Source organism: Eptatretus burgeri, chromosome 1, assembly GCF_056783735.1.
Source record: "Eptatretus burgeri isolate ZD-2024b chromosome 1, Ebu_testis_v1, whole genome shotgun sequence".
Classification (NCBI taxonomy): Eukaryota; Metazoa; Chordata; class Myxini; order Myxiniformes; family Myxinidae; genus Eptatretus; species Eptatretus burgeri.
Genome location: NC_140961.1, coordinates 19,215,978 through 19,241,955, shown reverse-complemented (window position 1 = coordinate 19,241,955; position 25,978 = coordinate 19,215,978). Strand labels below are relative to the sequence as shown.

General features: G+C 41.0%; 1 protein-coding gene across 2 annotated transcripts in view; it reads left to right on the top strand.

The window, feature by feature from the left end:
* LOC147033960 (catenin alpha-2-like) overlaps positions 1 to 25,978 on the top strand; it is a 150,606-nt gene that overhangs the window by 20,809 nt on the left and 103,819 nt on the right. For both annotated transcript variants that reach the window (XM_085873829.1, XM_085873838.1), the window contains exons 3-4: positions 309 to 504; positions 25,291 to 25,457. In XM_085873829.1, coding sequence (XP_085729955.1) covers positions 309 to 504; positions 25,291 to 25,457 — 363 coding nt within the window. The remainder of the gene's footprint in view (positions 1 to 308; positions 505 to 25,290; positions 25,458 to 25,978) is intronic.

The window sequence follows — 25,978 nt, the reverse complement described above, 5'->3', positions numbered from 1 at the left end:
CCTCGTTTCATTGCTTTCTGGCGGTTTCCTTGAGGACCCCTCATTGGGATCCCACGCGTTTTCAGATCAAATCCCGGCTGGAGCAGCAGTATTGAGGATTTGGTTTCCAAACGGCAAACGAAGCTCTATTCACGAGAATTCCCCACTTGATTTGATTGTCAATACATAAATAAAAACAAAGGAAAAACCCATTGGCTCAATCGTTGATTATTTTTTATCAAATGGATGACCCGCCTGCCAGGCCGTCTCTGATCTTGATGCGATGGCAGTCTATGCATCATGGTTGACGTCTAATGCCCTTTATACAGGTTACGACCCTTGTGAATCTCAACCAGAAAGGTCCATCGAATAAAAAGAAGGGTCGCTCCAAGAAGGCGCACGTCCTGAGTGCATCTGTGGAGCGAGCGACGCACAATTTCATCGAAAAGGGCGACCAGATCGCACGAGACAGCGAGTTCTTGAAGGAAGAGCTGAGCGAGGCCGTGGACGATGTCCGCAATCAAGGTGACCGGTGCTTTTGTGCCTTCTTGTCTGTCTTGTCGCGAGTGAGTAATAAATTGTCGGATCATGTTGCTCATCCACGAGGCAACGTGGAGTGACATCACTTTGCCATATAACGATTGCCAGTACTTCAGCTACCTTGACGTTGACGATCACCAAGCGTTGTGATTGGAGTCTGTAAATGAATCGTGAATATGTGATTGCTGTAATTGGATATTAATTGGTTTTATTGTTGTAGATCCCCCCGTGTGAATGTTTCCGCGGCATTTCGATGCAAATTGATTGTGGATTTGTGAGCAAGGATTCGGTTTTATTGAGTCCGGGCAGAATACGCGATGGGAAAAGGCCTCGGGGATTATCCTTTTGGCAGGCGTCGGAACGCCGCAGATTTGTCAGCAGTAAAGCCGCTCCGTTTGATCATGCAACACTGTTGTTTGGAAATGCTTTGAGAAATAAATGAATTGGAACTAAATTTGCCTTCAGGGTTGGCAGGACAGCCGAGCAACGTGCACACTTGCCTCTCAGCTCTCTAGACTGGGCTTGAATCTCAACCCAGCTATAAATTATCATCCTGGTGTTTCACATAAATGGCGAGTTATCAATGTGTGCCCTATCTCTCGTAAGGACGTTGAGGTTGTGACTTCTGGTGGTTGGTCGACATCAAAGATTGCCATGGTGTCATTCTTGAAGAGTAGGAAAATTATTTGGGCCACTTTCAACAAATCCCTTCCCCCTCAATCAAGTATCCTGCTTCGGAGTGGCGACGACTCCACGATGTTTCTCGACTCGTGTTGCACCCCGGAGTTATGAAAACGATAGTTATTTATTACCGTTATTAATCTTGTCTTCACCGGCGAATCAAATCCATGCGGTTGATTGTCCTCTTTTTCACATGCAGTCGATGGCTCTGGGTGGCATCATTTGCTCGGGGTTCAGCTGTGTGGTGGTGGTGATGCAGTGCCCCTCTGTAGGTTAGAGCAGATATTTGTAATTTGTTCATTTTGGTGGTGATGACTCCGTTACTTTTCACGAAAGACAACATGGGATCTTTAACGTCTGCTAACTAACGCCGACAGACGGGACGCCCAGTTTAACGTCCCTCCGAAGGTCAGCGCACATTGATAAATCGCCCTGCCTGTGAAACAACAGGATGACCGTTTTATAGCTGGGTCGGGATTCAAACCCAGGCAAGATAGCTCAAAGGTGAGTGTGCATACCGCCAGGCTATCCTGCCAGCCCCTTTAAGTCATTATCCAAACTTTGTATATCGTGTGTGTCGTTTTTCTTCATCATTACGTTCTGTGTATCTATAATTCCAGGTTGCGTGTGTGTGTGTGTGTGTGTGTGTGTGTGTGTGTGTGTGTGTGTGTGTGTGTGTGTGTGTGTGTGTGTGTGTGTGTGTGTGTGTGTGTGTGTGTGTGAGACCGCTGTTTCTCGACAACCACTGGTCCGATCTAATTGAAACTTGCCAGGTATATTGGTGGGGACCTGAGGATGTGCCTTTTTAAGGTCTGATATTAATCGGACAAGCGGTTCCCAAGTTACGGCCATTTATTTGCCAACCAATGACAGGACACGGTGCTATGACGTCACAATTGACATCACAATTGTTCTTTTTTTTCTTTTTGCATGATTGATGTCAATTCTTCTTCTTCTTCTTTGTTTGATATGACGTCACAATTGATGCTGGGGACCTGAGTATGTGCCTTTTCAAGGTTTGATATCGTTCTTCATCCGTTTCAGCTGTTTCCCAAGTGTTTCCCAAGTTATGGCCACTTATGATACTGTTTGAAAGTTTTTATTTTTATTTTTTGCACGTACGGCCACGCATGTACGGGCATGTACTATGGCCACCTTTGATACGGTTGGTCTGATCTTATTGAAACAATGCCCCGATCCAGTCGTCGTTTACGAGAGCGAAGGAACAGCCTGTGTGGTTGTTTGAAGTGTTTTTTTTTTTCTCTCTTCTCTTTGTGTTTTTTCCTTGTGATGACATTGCGAAAAGGCAAAATACGTTGGCACTAATTGAATAATTGGCCATTAAAACTAAATTGCGAATAATTGTAACTGCGATATGCGAACTTCCGGGCCACGTACGTACGGACACACGTATGGGCACGCGAGAGCGAAGGAACGGCCTGTGTGGTGTTTTCTGGCTCGCGGTTTGAAAGTTTTTTATTTTTTATTTTTTTTTTTTTGGGGTTTGCACGTACGGGCACGTGAGGGCAAAGGAACGGCCTGCTTGGTTGTTGTTTCTGGCACGCGGTTTGAAAGTTTTTTTTTTGTTTGCACATACGGCCACGCACGTACGGGCCCGCACTTGTGTCTCATAATACACGGAGTGATAATTCAAATTGTTCATTCCTTCTCGGTTTAATTCTCGGGTATCGTGAATTATACCGAGAAGCAAAGAATAAAGAAAATATTCTGACCTATTGTGCAAGCTGTGCGTTGGCTTTTGAACTTAAACGCGTAACATTATACAAACTATAGAACAGCACTCTGTAGAGCAAGAACCTCTGCCAGGCTGAACAGTGAACAGTTTGGTTTTTATCCCACCGATAGGCAGCATCGAGCTCCAGACATGAACCAAGCTCTAATCGTCTTGTTCGTGTTACCTCCCCGACTCGTCCACCCAGTCTTGTCATAAATCGTGCTCTGTATCATTTTTTTTGGCCCAACTCTCAAGAGTGAATAATCTCATAAAAAAATAAATTAAAAACGCTCATCCAGATCCAGATCTTCACTAAAATCGAACCAATTCATCCTTCTCACACCCCGACCCGTTCTCCAAGTTTCGTCCGAATCGGTCCATAACTTTTTGAAACGGCACCAAAAAAAAAAACGATATCTAGCACGATACTTCTCAATAGTGAAGAAGCGCTTAAAAATTCTAGTATCCGGATCTTCACCCAATTCAAATCAATGGGTCCTCGCGTCCTCTCACACTCAACATGTCCACCGAATTTTGTCCGAATATGTCCATAACTTTTTGAGATATCCTGCTCTCAGACAGACAGGTGTGAGAACATAACCTCCGTCGTCCTCTGCTGGCGGAGGTAATGAACGTCGTGGATCCAAGAGTAGCTCTGAGTGATTATAAAGTTTGAGACTCCTTGTTTATGGTGATACGAGAGTGTTTGGTTGTTTGCATAACCATATGGCATCATATATCACGCTATGCGATACCTTTCTGAGCTAATTTAGCGGCAGATGGTTTTGTTCTGCAGGTTTTCACTTACATTTGAGTGAAGTGTGTGTGTGTGTGTGTGTGTGTGTGTGTGTGTGTGTGTGTGTGTGTGTGTGTGTGTGTGTGTGTGTGTGTGTGTGTGTGTGTGTGTGTGTGTGTGTGTGTGTGTGTGTGCGCGCGTGTGCGTGTTGATTATTCTGCAGTACTTTCACCTCGATCAACTCTAGCTCTTGACTCGACGCCAAGCCTTCCAAAGTTACTTATTGGGACGTTCCTTTTGTGCTTTCCTTTGTCTTTTTCCACCAAGTAAGCCCAATTTTTCAGCTCTCGGAATTGCTCGTTCATTCTCCCACTGTTGCTGTGAAATCTCGTTTTAAAGTCTCACCGGGTAGGTCTTCGTGTGACTTTGCTGCAACAAAACAAATGGGTCTTCGACGAAGTTTATTTCGCACAAGCCAACAGAGCCGAACCTTTCGCATCCCGCGCTCCGTCCATAGGTGGCTACTCGGTTGCAGCTTTCGGTTTAAAACCATCCATTATAAGGATCACCATTAAACCTTGGAGGCTGCACCAGGTCAGAATGCCTTGGAAGCAGGTCGAGCGAGCACTCGTTGTGGCCTGGGAGCCTGGGTTTGCCCGGCCAAATGCCATTAACCACGTAGAATATGTGGCTCGTCTTGCTTCACTGGGTTTTGGTGCAAATGTGGAATGGTTTTGGTTTGTTCACCGAGCAGGTGTTTGCCTTTTCTTCATCTATTATCCTCTGTCACTGAAGGTGGATGTAGGTTGTGTTTTCACCCCCGTCTCTGTCTGTCTGTTTGTGAACAAAATATCTCAAAAAAGTTATGGACTGATTCGGAGGAAACTTCGTGGATGATTTAATTAGGTGACAAGAACAAGACGATTTAAATTTTAGTTCAGGTCTATTCGTTGGAAACAAAACGTGAACTAATCATCCTGGCAGAGGTATGCCTTCCACCGAGTGCCCTTCTCGATGGTTAATTATTTATTTCATTTTTTTCCCACCTCCGCTTTACCTTGAGCAGTGACCCAGGTTATACAGGAAAGGAAAGATCTTTGAGACATTGTCACTGTGGCTGTTTGTCCAAATTCCGTGTGGAATGACTGGCCAAGCCGTGTTTTTAAAATCGTGTCATCCTGATTGTTCCGATTTCAGATCCGAGCTCATGATGCAAGAATGCCAGGATCCCGGATGTTGTATTTACTTATCTGTTGCCTACTTGTGTCCTATGTGGTTCGCGTAGAAGTACGTTGATGTTTCCTCGTGCCTTTGTCCTCCACTACATGTAATTATGTTTTCAAGCTCTTTCATGAGCTTTTGATCACCAATTTAACATTAAAAAAAAAAAATCAGTTTTCCCAAATCTATGGATTCAACTTCTTTTAGGTACATTGTAAGCTTAGACAGACGTCGGCCTACTGATATGATTATCAAAATTATTTTTGAAAAAACATGTTGTAATCTGCTTTGTCTCTGTCTGTCCGTCACACTATCTCCTCCTCAACGGTTGCGCCGAAATTCACCAAACTTGGTTATGATCACCACATAGCATGAGGGTGCAAGAGCAGGATCACTTTTGGCCCCACTCCCTCGGCTTGGGTCGAACGGTCAAACACCAAAAAAAAAATACAATTATGGGCACATTTTGAAGCATTAAAAAAAAAAAAATGTAACTTTTTATATGCGATCACATTGGGGTATGCATGAAACCTGTCGCGGTTTTTTTTTATTTTTTTTTATTTTTTTGGGGGGGGGGGATTTGGCCCCCAGTGCATGTCCCGTGTGTGCTTTCCTGTTGAACTTGATGTTTTGTGAAACCGCGTTCCGCTAAGCAGCTTTATGTCCTGGTATGCTTGGGGAGTGGTTTCAGAAAACTGCACGGTGATTGGCCAATTTCCAGGTGAGTGCATGGGAAAGGAAAGCCAGCACTTCTCCAATTCCACCAATTGTACTGATTATTATTATTATTATTATTATTATTTTTTCTCCCTGGGAAAACAAGATGCTTTAAACAAACATTTGCAGTTTGCAATGCCAAAAATGACAACAAAACAAACATCACATAAATTAATATAAAATTGCAACAAAAAAGAAATCTCGAATCCGGATCTTCACCAAAATCTAATCAATTTGTCCTTGTCACACACGCAACGTGTCCACCAAGTTTCATTCAATTCCATCGATAACATGAGATATCTTGCTCGGACAGACACGGGTGAATCGATAGCCTCTATCCACCTTCGGTGGCGGAGGTAACAAATAACAAGCAGTACAACGATGTTTGGACAACAAATGCACGCAGCCCCGTGAATACGACACTGAACACGAATCTTGGCTGAAACTCCTACTTGCCGCTGCAAACCTTGTGATTTTACTGTCGAGGATGAGTATACAATATAAATGGTGGGATTTTCAAAAAAAAAATCTCCAATTTTTTTTTACCTCCATCACCAAAGGTGGATGAAGGTTTTGTTTTCACCTGTACCTGTTTGTCGATTTGCATGTGGGCAGGAAGAGTTGTGACCAGGACAAATTGATTCGATTCTGGTGAACATCTGGATTGGGATCTGGCTCATCAGTGGGATACAAAACATAAACTGTTCAGCCTGGCTGAGCTTTGTGCTCTATGCAGTTCCGTTCCGGTTCCCTCCACCACTGAAGGTGGATGGAAGTTGTTTTTTTCACCCCTATCTGTCTGTCTCTTACTTGTGAAGATCGAAGATTTTTCAAGTAGTTTGGTTGGTCGCGTGTGTTTGTCTGTCTGTCTGTCTTTGTCTGTTTGCTCTCAATCGCCTACAGGTCACAATTTTAAACCGATCTTTAAATGGTAGAGTTGGTCATAAGGAAGAAGCCTATTGATTTTTGAGGTCAAAAGGTCAACAACTTGGGTCAAATTTCTAAAATCCTCAATTTTCATTTGTACTAGAATATAAGACCCGTCGCGTCGCTGATGGAAATGCCAATCTTTGCTGTGATGGCTAATCAATAGGGGAAGAAGAAATAGGATTCCTGGGAGTGTGGGGGATAAGCAGTTTCACCATGTGTGGCCATGTAGCCATAAAAAAAACTTTTTTTGTTTCGTTCCCTGAATCCATTGGGGGCTAATAAGGGCAAGATGAATACAACCACAAACTCTCAGTCACATAAGTGGAAGGAAACACGAAGTCGAGAAAAAGGTGAGCTTGGAGAGGGTTGATGGGGGTGGAAAAGGGCATGGTTATAGATAAGGTCAGAGGTTATGGCTGTTGGTGAGGCTTGCATTCAAAGGACCGAACCTCTTTCAGTGGCTGACCATGGAAATGGATCGCTAAGTTTGTTTGACTATCGTTCTGGAGTGGGACTGAGATTTTCCAGGATTGAAAGACTTGTTCCATTTGTCATACCACAGATTTATCAGTGATGCAGATGCTGTCTGCCTATCAGTGGGATGGGGGGTTCTATCTGACACATTATGGCTTCATCCGTAACAAGGAAGTTAAGGTCAGCAGCGCATCAGAGGTCATTTCTGTACGGTGGACTAGACCTGGCCCAAGGTGCTGCGTTGAAGCATTCCAAAGTCTGTGAAAGGAGAGGAGATGTTTCTATTAACTACAACACATCGACTGCATGAGTTTAGGAAATGGAGGAATCCATGTACGAAGGCAGCCTTTCATGCCACAGGCAGCTGGCTTGACAAGCGGAGCAGGATGTCAGGCTGTCCAAGTATACTGCTGTAAGTGTCGAGCGAATCGATAGTGCTGGACATCTTAAAAGCTTTGAACGACGAGGTGTAATGAGTTGGTGTTTCCGGTTACCTGCGGCAGGGGAGAGAAGCGCATGGGTGTGACCTACTCTTACCGTCGTCCTTGGCGTACAATTTGAATTGCCAGAGTCATTGTTTTAGTCTTAATTTTTAAAAAAAAATTTTCCCCCCCTTTTTGTGTGTCCCGTGCAGCAATGATTTCAAGGACGAGTAGACTATGCACAGCGTTCAACAATAGAAGGACAAATGGTTTCTCTGATGGAGTGATAAATGCCTGGAGGGTAGCGATCTTAGTGTTCCTTTGTAATGAAACTGTTTATGGTAATCTTGCTCTTTTGGAATTGCACTCTGATACGCTATCTCATTTTGAGACTTGTGGGTTTTTTTTTTTCTACATCGCCTATCTTCAATTCTCATCGAAAGCAAAGCATTAGAATATTGCTTTTGCCCTTCTAAATGTCTCGAGTGAAAAACCTTTTGGCAAACTCTCCCATTTTAGCTCGTAGTTGTTGTGACCTGTTAATGTGAAGGTCACACACTCGAGTTCCTGCTCTTTGGTGCCAAGATGATGATTTATTTAGTTTTTACCCTCGCCGGTGGAGAGCTATTGCGTTTGGGTCCGTTGGTGTGTTTGTCTGTCCGCCCAGAACATGTGCACATCGACTAATTATGTTCTATTAATTTCTATAAAAAATTTAAATGTTGTTTTTAACATCTGCCGAAGTCGACGTCTGCTGTTTACCACTCCCGTCTGAGCATTGGTTGAGATTCCATATTGTACGTGATTTGTCCATTGTCCTTTGTTTTTGCAATTGCAATTAAAGTGTTTCTGACTCATGTGTTTGGTAAATGTAAGATCTTGCAGACTTTTTTTTTTTAAACTGTTTTTACCATTTAATTACCCCGCACACGCCAAGTCAAGTGAAAAGTGGTGTTCAGCAGTTTGTTCCCGTTCCCGTCTGTCTGCCTTGTCAATTTATGATTGTCAGTTTAAGGTCGAGGAACAACTTATTTAATTTGAAAGCGATATTTTGAACGCAAATCGGAACATGAACAGGAAGACAAGTTCTCCATTTTACCATATTTTGGCTCTGAATTGGTCCGTCCGGTCACGCATGCGCAAAGAGGACTGAGATAATATTTTTTAGCTTAATTGGACTTTAGTCAGGTGAGCTTATGCGATCGAGTAGTGTCCGTGAGTGAGTCGGTCTGCAATCACGATTTTAATGAAACTTGGCTAGGAGCATCATATCTGACGCCTGACTAAGGTGCATGGAGCGCATCAAAATCTGCGCTCATTAAGGGGATCTGCAGGGGGCATTTTTGATCCTCCCCACCCCACCAAACTAGATATTTGTTCTATTCTCCAAAACTACACACGATTTCAATGAAACTCGACCACAACCTTCATCATCCATGATGTACCAAAGTTTGTTCGCACCATAAAGTAAATTAGGGTCTAAAGGGGTTTGTGTGGGGTGGTTCAAGTGACTTGCTCCTGATCCAGGTGAGCTTCAGGAGAGGCGGTCTTATTTTACTCTACCTGTTGGGTAGACAAACAAAATTGAAATCCATCCCGAACAGGAAACGTACTGTTTTTTTTTTTTAAGGACGGTATAATGGACAGAAACCGGCACTAATAATTATTGTAACATGTTAGATCGGGTGATGTAATATACTGCGGTAAATGGCAGTAAAACGCAGAATTGATTTATAAATACGGCTTTTACAATGTTTTTATTTCATTTAAATTGAATTGTATACTTGAACTGTAGAACACAAATCTCCTTCCTTTCACTTCCAAAGGCTTTCTGTTTAGCGGTACTCGGACATGTTAAATAACGATGGTGTATAAGACTGCTTCAGTCATGCTAAACTTCTCATTTTTTGAAACGATTTTAAAAATCATTATTTCAGGCCAAATAATAATAATTAAAAAAAATACCAGTTGATTGTCCAGATTAAAAAAATAAAATTACAGGGGTCATGTACCAGACATGGTGGTTTTCTACCCCTAAACCAATGTACTATAATATTTTTTTTTTCCCCACCATTGAGGGCCAAAACCGATATATAGCACGATATCTTAAATGTGTATTGGGCCAGATATGTTCTTGTGGATCAGGAATTGTGTAGTGGAGGTATGCACTCCACTGAGTGCACTTCTAGTTCCATATAGATCTACAGTAAACATTTAATGCACAGATTTACATATATGGGATGTGGACTCACCTGCGCTCCTTGGTCCAACTCGGTAGAAGTTGTAAAAAAACTCAGCATCGACATCTATACTATAATGGAGCTCAGTGTTTGTTATCTCCTCCTAGATGAAGCGTCAACGGTTCACGAAACTCAGCTACATTGCAGTTGGTATACATGACTCTGGATCGCTCTACTTTCTAGCTCGCTATCACAAGCAAATGAGCAAAAAATTAGGGGGGGGGGGTTAAAGAGTGAAGCTGAGGCCGCCAAGTGTTAGCTATACAGCCCGAGGTACATCACCGAACATGATTGATACAGTGCTATCACGCACCCACCACGGAACAGACCACCAACCACCACCTCTGCCACCCATCCATGGGATGGAAAATGAACGATTCAAAGAATGGGGTAAGAGTCGTGCACGAAGATATGGATTTTTAAGTGGTGCAAACCGCTTCATTATTCGGTATGTTCTTCCTTCCATCCATCAAAAATGGAGAAGAACCTTTCTCACCCACTGTTTCGTTCATTAATATTTTTGTTGTTTTAGTTTTTCTTGTGTTTAGATTTTTGTGGTAATGCTTAGTTTGCATCAGGACAGGAAGGTCACCCCGCCTGTTGGGTAAGTAACCGTCAGTCCCCCCACGGTGCTACTTTTTAAACGGTGCAGCCACTTCACTTCACAACTTCCTTCGGCCACGGGTGTTTTTTTATTTATTTTTAAATTGTTGTAATATTTTTTATTATTATTTTTGTTATTATTATTATTATTATTATCTTGCCAAAACGAAGTTTTTGCAAGATATGTTAGTCAGCTTGTATGTTTTTATTTTTTTATTTTTTTGTTTGTTTGTTTGTTTTAGATGTTTGATGTTTTTTTAGATGTTTGACAAAATAACAAATAAAAAAAGGAGGCAGGGTCAAAAAAAGAAAGAGGACTGGTTCGATCAACTGGTGAGATGCCGGAGGAATGCGCTGTATTGAGTGCCCTTCAAGTTCTTAGCTATATTCGTGTGAATTATTGTCCACAATGAAGGTGTTGAGTTGTGGTAAGTGGATATTTGGTGCAGACATATTATTTAGTCTTTGTTTGAGGCCTGCTGATTGTGCTTGTCCTCCAAAGGTAAATGCTTGCAACTCCAATGAGATCTTTTGAACCAGTTGTAACCAATTGATTCCTGGCTGTTATTCCTCTCTTCATCATTCCAGTGTAATGTTTGATGTCTGACAATGGCATTCTATTCTCATGATATTTCAAAGGATCTGGGGAGGCAAATTGGGAAAGTTTGTGTTATGGGGTTCATGGAAATAACAGATGCCGACTGAGGAATATTGCAAATGTTGAGTCCATGTAATTCCCTGATAATTTGAGTTTCTACTGCAGTGAGGAGTGAGGGGTAGGGGTGGGGGTGGGGTAGAGTAGAGTGGGGAGTGGCGGGGGGGGGGGCACAACATGGTGCCCAGATGGCTTTTGTACGGCGAAGTGTAACATGGTGTCCAAATTAAAGGATGCCCTTTAATTTCTGGCTTGCTCTGAGCTGGCATGACATTAATCGCATCTTGGATTTGATTCAATCCAATCTTGAAGTCCAATCCAAATCAATCCAATCTTGGACATCTTGAAGTTTCTACATAGTTTGTGTCTTATTTATTGTTGTCCTTTCCTTTTGTTAACCAAATGTTAATGGGCATTGTGGTTCAAATTGTGATCAGAGCAAATCGACATAAACGTTGCTGCTTTCCTCGAGCCTGCAATTGCAAGACTAACATATTCAGTGTTTGTTTTTATTTTGTTTTTATGCCTCCGCTGAACAAGTCGCCAGAGGCATTATGTGTTCATATTGGCCGTCCGTGCATCCGTGACAGTTTTTTTTTTTTTTTTAGTTTCTGCGATAACTTAAGAATGGTTGAAGGGATCTCAGTCAAACTTAGTGCAAGTATGTATAATGTGAGTGGAGGCATATCTGTTGACATCTTCATGACGTCGAAGAGTGCCATTCCAATTTAAACATTGTGTTCTCTCGAGTGATACCTGCTTATCAAACTGGCATGGTTCCTCATCGCGATATTTGCATTCTGCAAACTGTGTGCATGCATACCTAGTAGAAGAGCACATCCGATAACATTCTGCCTACCCAGCCAGATAGGATACATCACCATGCAATTTATGAGAGGAACAGGCATTGTAATGAAAGAAAAATGACCAAAAGTGTGTAAATCGGTTAAAAATTTTGAAAAGGCACAATTTTTTTTTTTTTAGTTTTTTTTATTTTTTAATTTAAATTTTAAAATAAATCTCTTGAAGTATTGAAGTATGTAATCTTGTCGACCGAGTCGAATCACCATGTTTGAAACAGTATGATTGGAGCTTGACCAAATGAAAGGTTTCAGTAAAGTAAAGAGGGTGGATTCTACTTCTGAATCTGACAAATTTAAGGGTTTTAAAATTATTATTCCTTCCATGTGAATGATTCAAATATTTGATTTTTGACTTTTTTCCACATGCATTATTTATATATATATATATATATATATATATATATATATATATATATATATATATATATATATATATATATTTTTTCAGATGAAACCCATTTATAAGGGCAATTGTGTGAGCTCAGCATTTTAAGCATCTGTCACATTTCTCCATTTATGCTTCATCAGTAAGAAATAATTATCCCCATGCTTTTTGGAAAAAAAAAAAAAAAAAACGGAGAGGGGGTGATGGGTATTGTAATTGGCTCCATGTCTGTTTGTCACCCTATCTTCCTCTAAACTGTTGGGCAGAAATTCACCAAACTTGGTAGTTATGATCACCACATGGGAAGAATATATATGAGCAGTCATTTTTGCCACCACCACCTGGGGTGTGGTCACAAGGTCAAATACCCCGAAAAATGCAATTACTGGCACATTTTTAATCAATTTTGGCTTATCTTGAATTTATATTCCAGATAAGGCATTGTCTTGTCCTGCTCGTCCGTCCGTCCATCTCCTTGTCTCCTTTTCCGACTTGTCCGGCTGAAATTTTGCAGCAACATTCCTCTCCTGACTGGTAACAGGAATTGCATAGCTCGTTCTGGTCTGATGACCTTAAAATAGGTCAAAATGGCCAACTTAATATATCTCATCAAAAATCATCTTCTCCAGACCAACCAGTCAGAATGCTACCAAATTTGGATTACAACATGAGGACCTGATGTGAAGTTTTGGAGGCCATGCGGAATAAATCAAATCAAATCAATCAATCAAAAACAACGTTTACAGTCAACCCCCGCTTCATCGCGGTTCACCTATCGCGCCCCCGGTTCATCGCAGCTTTTCCCTTGGAACGTAACTAATTTTTTTCTGCGGATTCCCCCGGTACATCACGGTAATAATATATAAATTATTTAAGCAATAAATTATAACACGTGGTGCTCGACCAGTCACACAACGCACGAGACAAAGTTTCGCTTGTGAACTTCGAATATTTTCTACGTTTTTTTTTCTCCAAGCCCCACGATGCCGCCCAAACCCCCTGCACCTTCTAAGGCTTCTGGCAAGGAACCGAAGCACCAGAGGAAGGTCCTGGGACGCTCCAGGAGAAGGTTAACGTAAAGGTGCTCGATATATGCTTCGGGAAGGAAAAAGGTTTGCCACCGTTGGACGAGCACTGCTCATACCCAGCACCTCAAAACCGACCAGACCAGACTAGTCGATCTCCGGCACCTCAAACCCAATCACTGCCAAACCGACCAGACTAGTCGATCTCCGGCACCTCAAACCCAATCGCTGCCAAACCGACCAGACTAGTCGATCTCCGGCACCTCAAACCGACCAGACCAGACTAGTCGATCTCAGGCACCTCAAACCCAATCACTCCCAAACCGACCAGACCAGATGAGTCGATTTTTTTGGGGGGGGGAGGGGGGGAGGGGGGGAGGCGTCCATTCATCGCGGATTTTCACTTGGCGTGGGGAGGTTTGGAATGTAACCCCCGCGAGAAACGGGGGATTACTGTATTTCCTTCAAGAAGAGCAACAGGTGTGAAGAAGAAAACATTTAAGTAACTGAAGGAGGCTGAATCCCAAAAGGCAAGCTTGTAGTGGGAAAGCCCTTGCACACAGATAAAATTCGGAAAAAACAAATGATGAAATCATATCAAACTACATGCTTGATTGCATACAATCATATCAAATGTATAAATAAATGATGGGGGAAAGCGGGATGGGGGGGGGGATCATGGGCAAGCATTTCTCTTGATGAAAGAGTAGATCAATAAATCAATGGAAAGCACCAGTATAAACATTTAACAGACAAATATTCAATAGATTTCTCAAATAACCTACTAACAATATCGCGAGAGAAAATATTGCTCATGTTTTAATGAGAAATTGTTCAAAGATGGGGATTTATAAATACTATCTGGCAATTCATTCCATAGTTTAGGACCAGAGAAACGAATATTATGTTGAAAAGCAAGGGTTATACGTTTCGGAAAATGTACATCAGTGATGAATCTGGTGTTCTTATGAATTTCATCATTAAATTCAAAAAGATCACAAAATTTAGAAGGAAGTCATCTTAATGCATTTATACATGAAAATACTTTGCTGATGTGATGTGACCACACAATTTCTGAAGATTGATGAAATAAAAATGATGAAATAATTGGTTTGTACTAGTTATTGGGGGTTCGCTAACAATGATTTGAATGATTTTTTTTCTGCAATATTTCCAGTTTATTTAGATGTGATTGAAATGCATTTCCCCAGACTAAATTACAATATGACAGATGGAAGTACAAGTGAACAATAAAGCAATCTAAGTTTTATTTGGGAGCAAATGGTTCAATCTAAAGATTATACCAATTTTTTTTTTTTGCAACTTTATTTTCATTTTCCTGACTGATATTTCCATGAAAGTTTAGAATCATTATATAGCCTGAGAAGCTTGGCCTCTTCAACTCTCAAATTGAATGGGAATTAATATGGACATTAGCAGGAGTCAAATCGGTACATTTTAATTTTTTTATGACGGACAACATAATTACATTTGTTTGAGTTGGCGGACAAAATATTAGCTTTCAACGAATCACATATTTTTAATAGATTCTCATTTACAACAAAAAACAAAGAATCAAAATTTTGTCACAATCCAAAATATTTCTCATCGGCATATCAGAGAAAAGGAAGCAATTCGGACGATTTGTGAATGTCATTAACATAAAAATTAAAAAATAATGGACCGAGTAAAGAACCTTGGGGAACACCACAGGTCAACTCTGACAAAGAGGATTTATAGCTCATACATAGAGAACGATTGCTAAGGTTACTAGAAAGCCAGTCATGTGCAACACCCCTGATTCCATCGTAATATAACTTGGATAACAATATTTGATGATTAATAGTGTCAAAAGATTTAGATAAGTCAACAAAAACACCTATGGCATGAGAATTATTTTCAAATGCATCGATTATTCTATTGGTCAGATCAGTTAATGCCAAAGGTGTTGACTAACCTTTACTAAATCCATACTGGGAAATAATAGTCTTTGCTTATGTAGTTATTCAAATTCCTTGACAATTCTCTCCAGTATTTTGGAAAAGATTGGGAGAACTGATATGGGCCTGTAAATTTGTCAATTCTCCTTTGTCCCCACTTTTGAAAACCGGTGTAACTGTTGTGAGTTAAAATTTGCCAGGGAAAATGCCTTTATTTAAAGATAAGTTGAAAATAAGACATCATGGCTTACTAATGTGCTCAATAACTAATTTAATTACTTTCAAACTCTGCTCATCCAAACCAGGGGCCTTACTATGTTTAAATGAGAAAACAATATCACAGACTTCTATTCCACTTCAGTTGTGGGATATAAAAATAGAGAATTCAAATAACAGTGAAAATCAACTTGACTTGGTGGAATTGAGCTATCTCGTGAAGGACCTATTTCAGTAAAAAAAAAAAAAAAAACTCATTGAAGGCACCAGAAACATTTTCAGTATTTATTGTATTTTCACCCTTACAATTCATTATGGTATTCAAATCTTCATGTTTCTTTTGGTTAATTAATTATAGACCAGGTTCCTTCAATATATGAATTGTACTGGGAGAACTTCTCTTTGTAGTAATTTTGTTTTACTTGTCTTGTCAACAAACAAGAAAAAGAGCAATTGGACATTGCAAACCCTCGCCAGGACTTCTTTTGAGTGGTGTATTTTTATAGGTTTTTCAGGTACATCCAATATGGCTGCCAAACCATGTGATGTATGACGTCATGTGTGACTTTTGTTCCTCATGGATAGGTGGTCAAATGGGTAGAGTTTTGCCTCGATCTTTTCAGCCATTTCAGAGAAGATTTTTGGAGGTTTTTAAAAAAATTTTAAACAATATGACTGCTGAATCACCGATGATGTCATGAATTTTTTTTTTCTGTGGACCATTTTATCCCCAGATAACCCTCAAAAATTTTCATACTGATGCATTTACATATGCAATTGTAAATTGCTTTCATACTGATGCATATGCCAAATGCCATTTGCAATTATGATGTCATAACGAGGGCACCTATGATGTCATAAATAAATCACATTCCTCATGAGGAGTACTTGTCATGTGCCAAGTTAAAATTTACCGTTGTGCGGTTTCAGAGATGGAGATCCAAAGTTTTTCAGTGTTTCCAACATGGCTGCCACACCACGTGACCTATGGCATCACAATTATCATTCAAACATTCCACATAAGTAGTCACACCAATGGTGAAAATTTTGTCTCAATCTGACGAGCGTTTGTGGAGAAAAACACGAAAGTTCTGTGCGGACAAACAAATGGACCTAAATGCGATACCCTCTCCGAATCCTTTGGCGAGGGTAATTATTGGTTCATGAGTCAGTAAGTGACCACTATATTTGTTATTGGTGTGTGTCTGTCTGTCTGTCCCGAGCATAGCTCCGTGGGTTTTGATCCGATCCTGATAAAATTTGGGTGGGAGATTTATATCATGATCTAGTTGTGTTTTCCTGAGAATGGGCGTGCTGCGTCCATTATGGGCGGAGCCACGCCCAAAAAACATGTGTTTTTTTTTAGGGGGTAGCAGATTTCCATTTGCAGCTTCTCCGAGGGGTTTGTCGAATCTGGCAGTGGTTTTGGTATTTGGTTTGCCCAATGGCTCCTGCATATCCCCACAGAGCTCGATTTTTTTTTTCTTTTTTTTTTTCATTTTCGTCCTAAGGTCAAGGTCACGAACTTAGAAAATTGCGAATTTTGACACAAAAATCATACGACCGCCCAAACTTTGAGAGCTTGGATGACAATATTTTTTATGCATAATCTTGAGGTCATTCCCCACCTAAAGTCTTGAAACCATTTTGCTCTATCTCGAACACCTTGCCCGTGGCGCCCCCTTCAAGCATGTTTTTACGCTGATTTCATCAAAGTATGGATAATCTGAAGAGTGTGAAATGCCATATAGCCTATATGACGTTATATTGTTCCTGGAATGTTCCAGAGGAAGTTTTGCACCAAAGGTCATAATCCTTGACCTTTGACCTTTAAGGTTCACAAAGGTCATTTTCAAAGTTGTGGGAAACGAACCGGGTTTTCGACCTTCTTCGACGAACTAACTCCAATAAGCTATAACACGTATCCTGTTTCCTTATAGTCCAGTAGAATTACACTATAACCTGAAACAAGTTGCAATAATTTTTTTTATTGCTGGATCTTGTTCAGGGGGTCACTCTGAATGTCCTAATATAAAATAGGACAAAATAGGACCACCGGAAGTGCCCTAATTTGCATAAATTCAAAATGGCCGCCATTGAGCACTTGGGTGGCTGATATCTCCCAAACGGTGTTTTAGACCCCATAAATGTATTATTAGCAGATAGGAAAGTGACCCCAAGGAATCCAAATGTGTTGTCAAAATTTGTATATGACGTCATATATGTCAGAAATGACGTCATTGTCATTGATATAATTTATGTTAAATTTATGTTTTCCTCTGTTTTTGTAGGAAGTACATGTATGATGTTCTTTTGAAATATCCTACTCTGAAATATGTTCCATGAGCTATGCCTTGTACATTTAACAAATTCAAATGTATACCTCCACAGAGTCTGTCCTATACATGTCCTGGCTTATTCACATGATGAGGTTTTACTTAGTCTGAATCAATATCGGTGGCAACATCCTCCTTATTCGTGCATGATGTCCCTTTGCATCCCGTGCATGATGGTGAACACTCTAAGCCATTTTTCCGACAGCTGCAACGTAGGGTGTCACAATCACCCTTGCATTGGCACCGGATTATTTTCAACAGATATTCCGGTGCAGGAAGCAAGTCCATCTTGTTTGGCTGCATTCGACCATCTGACAAATGCCTCCCCCAATCCGTTGGATTCAGTTCTTCTTTCCCCATCCAAACCTGGGCTTGATAGTAAACCCTCTGTGTGTGATATCTTGCTGCGTTGGATGTTGGAGGTAGCGTCTGTACTTGGACACTGCGAGCACTGGTAGCCACCTTTTCCGAGAACTTCCTGGCTCTCAGGTCATCCAGGCTTTCTTCCATCTTTCCACCACATAGAAAGACAAGAGCGCTCTCTCCTGCTTTATCTACGTCCTCTACCCCCAACCCTTCTTGAGCCAACTTTAGAATTTGCGACTTAAACTCATGATGATTTTGGGATTTCTTCACGGGCGCTCCTTTCCCTATCCCAAATATCCTGGATGTTGTGACGCATCCAGCAATGGCATGGATCACTGGCAAGAGACTACACAATTCTTTCCCCAACTGCTTCTTGAGGCAAACAATGTCCCAGACTCTCCTCTTCACCTCCATCTCCCCACACTTGCGTTCTGACCTGAAGACGAGTCCTTTGCAATCATCACCGCAATAGAAACACAACAGTGCAAGAAGATCTGCATCTTCTCCGATTAGTTGCGTACAAGCAGACGTTGAACACCTTACAGCCGTTTTCACAATCAACACATCAGCATCACCATCTGCGCTTAGGGTCTTGATGCCGTTTTCACCCACCTTTTCCATCAGCAAATGTATAAAGCACTGCTTGTTCTCAGCATTTGCTAGAAAGTGTTCCTTTTTGGGGGAAAGAGAAACTTGTGGACCAACAGCTCCCTTCGTTCTCCTCTGATGGGTAACATCTTTGGTGGAAGGGCCATGGGCGTATCCGTCAAATACTACAATGGCATTTTTGTAGTGCTTTTGGACATGGGTGATGCAGTGATCACAGATTTCCTCGTAGGTGTCATCTTTCTTCCAAGGTATTCTGTAAAGGAGAGATCCGCCATCTCGTACGTAGTACTCAGGGATGCGCTGTGGTGCATCTCCTCCAACTGCTGTTGGTGCACAGCTCTCAAGTGCGTCGGCAAGTTGTGGCTTATTCGCTTCTCGCATAACTCCGTGGGCATCAAACAAGGATAGCTTGAGAGTTCGTGCTCGAACAGGCCCTTCAAATCTCTGTTTGGTTCACTGTTCGCAACAAGGAGCAGGCGCTGGAACAGCAATGGTTTCATTGCCTGCAGAGACCACCTTCTGACCCATTATTTTGGCGGTGTCTGCCTTCTTAAATGAATACTCGAACATATTCTGGCCAGACATCTTCTGTAGAATAGCTGAACCAACTTCTTCTGCTTTATGTGGGTTTGCTGAACTGTGTGCGACGACTCCAGTTGCAATGTTCCTGAGGTTGTCTGACTGGACAAGTGGATTTCGGTCTTGAAGGAATTTTGAGATTGTGTCGGTGTCTTTGCAGTCCCGGGCTTTTCTCGATGACGACATATCTTTGTGCTGCTCGCTGGTGCAATAATGGGTCTCTGTTAGATTTTGCATGCTCTCATTTACAGATGCACATGCAGGCACAGCTAACAACCATCATGTCCTTTGAGTTTCCTCCATGCCACGACCATGGGTCACTCCACCAGTTGACTTCAGAGTCCACATTAAGACTTGTTCAATTACAAGGTCAGTAGAGAGACCCGCCCAGAACCTGTCAGTTCTTCGAATGACAAATTTTCCAGAGCGGAACTGATGGTGAACATCCGGGCTCGTCTTCTCCAAGTTGAGCATGTCTGTCAGGTAAACATGGTGGGACTTCGTGTAGTACGAATGTCCTGCGGCAGCAAGGTGTGGCAACATCTTCCGCAGTGAGGACAAGTGGAGGTCAAAATCGCCTGTTTGTTCTGCCTTCAGAAACTGGAGAAGTAGCTCGACCATCGACATATACTGTAGCCACAGTTGGCCCATCGGGAACTCAGCGATCCTTGACGTGTGTTTCTGCAGGACCTGGCTTATTCTCTTCAAGACGTGACGACTGCATGCTTCTTTCGCTTGAATATCATCCGCAAGTAGACCATCGTATAGCTGACCAGCCTCTTTGAGATCTGGGTGCACATCATCTCTTTCACTCAATGTTATCATATTTGACTCTTCATTTTCGTGGGACATGAAATCATATGCTTCACACAGAATCATTGAATTCAGAACTGCATAAATCAGTGTATACCCCCGTATAGCGCCAGCATAGGCCTTGCCATTCAGGATGTAGTCTACTGCATTTTCGGCATAAACTAATTCAAGTGCTTCCCGAAGTCCTGAGGCATTCATGAGGTGTCCAATAGATCCAAGATAACTCATCATGAGGTGAAAACCTCCTAACTTGAGGACTACTTTCTTCAGTTCGCTAGATTTGTCCTCATGATGAATGATCGTCCACGCTTTCAACCACAATGGTTGATCAAATGTCAGAATAGGAATGGTACTGTGTTTCCTGTTTTCTTCGACAACAAACAGCAATGTAGAGTAGACGCAGGACATGTTGGTGGGGTCCAAGTCTATCATCGGAAGGAAGTGTACGGATGATTTACCTGGATGTTCACCCTTGGATATGGCTTGCATCGTTCCTGACTACCCTGGTCTACTGGGACAAAGGGGCAAGGAAATCTTCCAGAGAAGATTTAGGTTGGAGGTAAGATCGTTGACAATTAAATCGGGCAGTTTCTGGAAAAGTAATGACTACTTTTTCCCAAGAAACCTGTTGTAATAATGGATGGCAATCTTAGCTGCCGGGACACCATCTGGATAGGCGAAGAATCGTGGTACTGGCTTCTGACTTAGTACTTCTGGTGTACAAGCAACCACTATTCCCATACCATGGAATGTACCATGGCCATCTAAGGTGCGGAGGTTGTGGTCTACATTGTCAGCAATGTCGTGGCCAAAGTGACCTGATATTGGGTAGGTCGTATCACTTGACCTGGCTGCAGACTTGGAGAAGCGCAAAACCTCATCATAGGATAAGCATAAGCCATGAGCATAAAGACTGTCAATCAAAAATCTAGAACCATACAAATGGTGCAGTTGGACAACGAGCCCAAATGGGATGGGCGCAAGGACGGTTCGAGGCCTAGTAGCTTGCATGATACAATGGCCAACTGTGGCAACCTTCAGGTCATTTGCACCTGAGAAAAGACCAGACCAAATAATCTGAAGTGATTCTGGCAAGTATTTCAAGTTAAGATCAATAGACCTAAGTTGAACTGGGTCTGGGTATGTTGATTTGGAAGTGTCCTGCGCTTTAATGTCCGATTTGATGAGTTCACCTGCAGTCTTGATAATTTGTCTCTTCTCATCAGCTTCATTGTCCATTTTAGGAGTGTCATAAAATTCCTGGAGGATCTGCGCTTGAGCTTTCCTGAATGTCACAATGTTCGGTCTGCCATTTATGTTCGTGATCACAACTGGCTCTCCAAAATGTTCAAATAACTTTACACGCATATACATTGGAGAGTATGGGTCTTCACATACCTTTGACATTTCATCAACAAGATCAGTGACTGTGGTTTGTTCATAGTCATTTTCCTGTAGGTCAGCGATGACCTGCAGGAATGCCTCTTGTCGTTGAATGTTTGTCCGCCTCCCTAGCTTAGTCGGTGGAAGAATGCTGCTGGTGTCACTTCTGTAACGGAGTGGTATTTGCTTCCCTGTTCTGAAGTTTACACTACAAACTATGTGGTAAATGGCATCTGCCGCGTGAAGGTCAATGCAAGATGCCAAACGTCCCCGAACTTTATCTGCCCAAGGATCGTTTGAGGGCCTTTGGTCGCATGCTTTGAACATGGGACTTCCAGAGGACTATCTTTAAACAGGGTAAGAATCATCAGAGTTGGTGTCTGCTGACATCCCACAAAGGAAGCAGTGTTCCAAAAAGTTAAATATGGGTTCAATAGAACGGCGACTTGGTGGCTCTGGCTCCTCCCGAAACTTTCGTTTTAACGAAAACTGTATAGATTTCTTGTTGCAAAAGTCTAGTCTGCATTCAGAGTGGAACTTCTGCCCCACCATCACGTTGATGGCAACTCCTCTTGATTTTGCAGCTTCCCTCACACTATGGGCACCCTTCTCTGTCAAAGTAAACGTTTGTCGGCCATCATCAAGCTGTTTCTCGCACATGGCACACTTTGTGTCATCCATGGTGTATATGTCGCCCTGTGGATGGAAAATTAGTTTTTAGGATATTGTCAAAGCGATGTGAAATTCCACGAAAATCAGTCAAGTAGTTTACCTAATGCTATGCGCGTACATACGACGTCTAATACCCCACACAAACAATCTGAACCAAACACCATAGACACAGTACACTCTACAGCAGTCACTACACAAAGCATGCAAAATGAAATCGGTCATATTCACAGTGTAAAAATAGCCGCATAAATCTGATGTATTGTACAGATACACTCATGATCACCTGAACAAAGAGTCACCTGGCCGTTGAGTCCATTTACCTAAGGCGAAATGTGCTGGTGTAGGTTACCCTCATTGGGGGTGGGGGTTTGTTGTGTTGCATGTTGTGTTGCATAGTTTATTTGTCAATCCCGATGTATACTATATGATAAGGGAAAATAAACTCTTTTGAATTTGATTTGAATTTGTTTGACACCTTTGACGTCGTATATGATGCCTATGATGTCATTTATGACATCATATACAAATTTTGACGACATATTTGGATTCCTTGGGATCAGTTTCCTATCTGCTAATAATACATTTATGGGGTCTAAAACGCACCGTTTTGGAGATATCAGCCCCCCAAGTGCTCAATGGTGACCATTTTGAATTTATGCAAATTGGGGCACTTCCGGTGGTCCTATTTTGTCCTATTTTATATTGGGACATTCAGAGTGACCCCTGAACAAGATCCAGCAATAAAAAAACTATTGCAATTTGTTTCAGGTTCAGCCATTCTGGGGCTAAATTTACTGGACTATTATTTTAATGTCCACAACATTGTTTTGTGACCTTTAAAGGTTATGCAAAGGTCAAATTTTGAAATCCTTGACCTTTGACCTTTAAAGTTCACAAAGGTCAAATTTTCAAAGTTGTGGGAATCGAACCGGGTTTTCGACCTTCGTCAAACTAACTCCAATAACCTATAGCACATATCATGTTTCCTTATTTTAATGTTCACAACATTGTTTTGTGACCTTTAAAGGTTATGCAAATGTCAAATTTTGAAAGTTGTTGAACGAAACCGGGTTTTAGACATTTTTCAGCTAATAACCTGTCACTCGTACCACATCATGTTGATCATTTTTATAACTTGGTCAAAAATTATCACATTGTCTCATCCTTGACTTCTGAAACGATCTACGTCATCAAATACCGCTCGTGAACCATTGCCGTCTCCAGACTTGTTTTGTTTCAAAATTGTTTGAATTTGGATTAAATCAATTGAAAGTTTTTAATGCAATTTCATCGATTTTAACAACCCATCAGTCATCCAGCGTTTTTGTTTAACAGTTTTGTTTTTGGAATTGCAAATTGGGAAACATTTATCATACAATTCTTGTAATCTTAATTTAAATGTATTGTATGCTTCATTTGTATCTTCCCAATTTGTTTCTAATAACTCCTTAAATTGATCAAAATTTGTAGAATTAATGAGTCTAGATGAATTGAAAGTATCAGTGTCCACACCTTTTAAGACGGCCAGTATAATTTAAAACTAATTTGGAACACAATTGAATGATCGGTTATATCACAATAAAATACACCGGTGGTTATTGGTAACTCGTATTGATTAGTTAATATATTATCAATCACTGTAGCTGTGAATCTTGTGACATGAGTTGGTCTATTAATTAAGGGTAAACAAAAGTTACTTAGTGAATTGATAAAGTACCGAGTTCAGTTATTATTTACATTATATTGGAGATCGATGTTAAAATCACCCATCATGAACAAGGATTTATTTTCTTGGTACAGATCATTCAGTAATATGTCAAATGCATTCACAAAATTATCGGAATTAACATTTGGTGGTTTGTAAATCGCTCCAACTACAATGTTTTATTCATTTTTTTTTTTTTTTTCATATTTTTGATCAATTTCAATGAATAATGAATCCCTTATGGTGGCATTTACAACAAGGTCATCACATGGAAATTACACAAATGTGTTTTGGATATATATTGCTACTCTTCCACCACCCTTATCACGTCTACTTTTACATACGAATGAATAATCGGGAATCTGCAATAATGTGTCAGTATCTTCAATCCATGTCTCAGTGACAACAATAACATTAAATTGAAAGTTGAGAAGATTTAGAAAATCAACAAGTCGATTATTCTTTTGGAGACTTCGTGAATTAAAATGTATGCGTACTATAATAAAATGCTATTGGGGTCTGTGTTACTAAATTGATTGACAAATTGGTCAATATTATAATATTTGGAATCATAAGTATTTTTCAGAAAAAAAATATTGATGCAGGGTTGAGTTCTTCTTGACCCAAACGCTTGTCCTGGGTGGTAAACAGATCAAATTGCAAATTTGTCAGTTGATCTTTCGTTACATTGTCATTAGATTGTAAATCGAGACTAATATTTTTAGAATCTTCTGAATCGGCATGAGTTAAAAGGTTAGAAATGTGGATATCAGGTTTGACGGACATGAAAATTGGCATTTGAATTACAATCAAGAACATGGGAATGTTCTATGTCAGGGTCCAGATAATCTCCAGGTCATGGTCCTATTTTTTATTTTTTTATGAGACTTTGTGTATGCAATCAACATTGGGGGCTGCATGCATATGTAACAATTTTTTTTTAGGATTTGACCCCCCCCCAACCCCCTGGTTCATGAGCCAGGGGCTGGGAGTCATGGGTCAAAATGGGAGAATTTTTACTTCAATTAAAATTTGATATTTGGTTAATCATGGTGGAACTTTCTACCATATTCCAACTTTGCTTTAGGTGGGAAGCGTGGGGATTTGCGATAGAGTGCCATCGACTTCGCTTTATTTGGATTAAAGTGAAAAGCAAAGGGGGAAACCCATGTGACTGTTTGATGCCACATTTCGAGTACTGCAGCAGGAACCAAGGTGAGGTGGGATGCCTCCTTTGCCAACCGATAGGTTTTCCACCATTTCGTCAAATTGAATCGAGCACTAAATGGGGAAATTAACCGGGCTGAAGAAAACCTCAACCAAACTGAATTCTCCAATCAAGTGTCATGAAGATTGAAGTTTATTATTAGTTTGATAAAGTGGTGTGGTGGTAGTCTCGGTGCATGTGCGACATTTGATGCAATTCCTTTGTGAGCACTCTTTCCTCTCCGTGTCACCTCTGCAGGTGAATCTATGAGAGAAGCGGCTGGTGAGTTTGCTGATGATCCCTGCTCTTCGATGAAACGTGGTGCCATGGTTCGCGCAGCTCGTGCCCTACTCTCTGCTGTCACTCGCCTGCTTATCATCGCTGATATGGCCGACGTTATGAAGTTGCTCCAGCACCTCCGCATGGTATGAGCTGTTTGACGAGCATCCGGTGGCATTTGCGGTCGAGTCGTGCCAGTAACAGACTATATTTCCTTTTAATGCATTTTTTTTTCAACGAGTTTCATTGATTACTTGCAGGGGTATTCAGCTTTTCCCAGTGATGTTCTATCTAATCGTGTTGGCATTTTGAGGAAATAAAATAGGTTTTTTTTTCTTTTCTTTTCTTATTTTTGTTTTTGTGGAGGCCTAAACACTTGCATAAATCCACAAAGGATTTGGGCCAGGGATCATTTCATATAGCGACAGGAATTTTTTTTTAAAAATCATTTTTTTTCCCCCCAAAACAATCCCCGGTACTCTCTGATGACCCTCTGAACATTTGACGAACATCTGTTTGGCTGTCTCTGAGAAAAATGGTGACACATGCACACATGCCTCTCTTTTTTTTTTTTTTAATTTTTATTTTTTATTTTGTAAAGATGATTCAGATTTTGGATGGTTTGAATTCATAGGAACAAATAATGTTTCCTGTTTTACTGTTGACA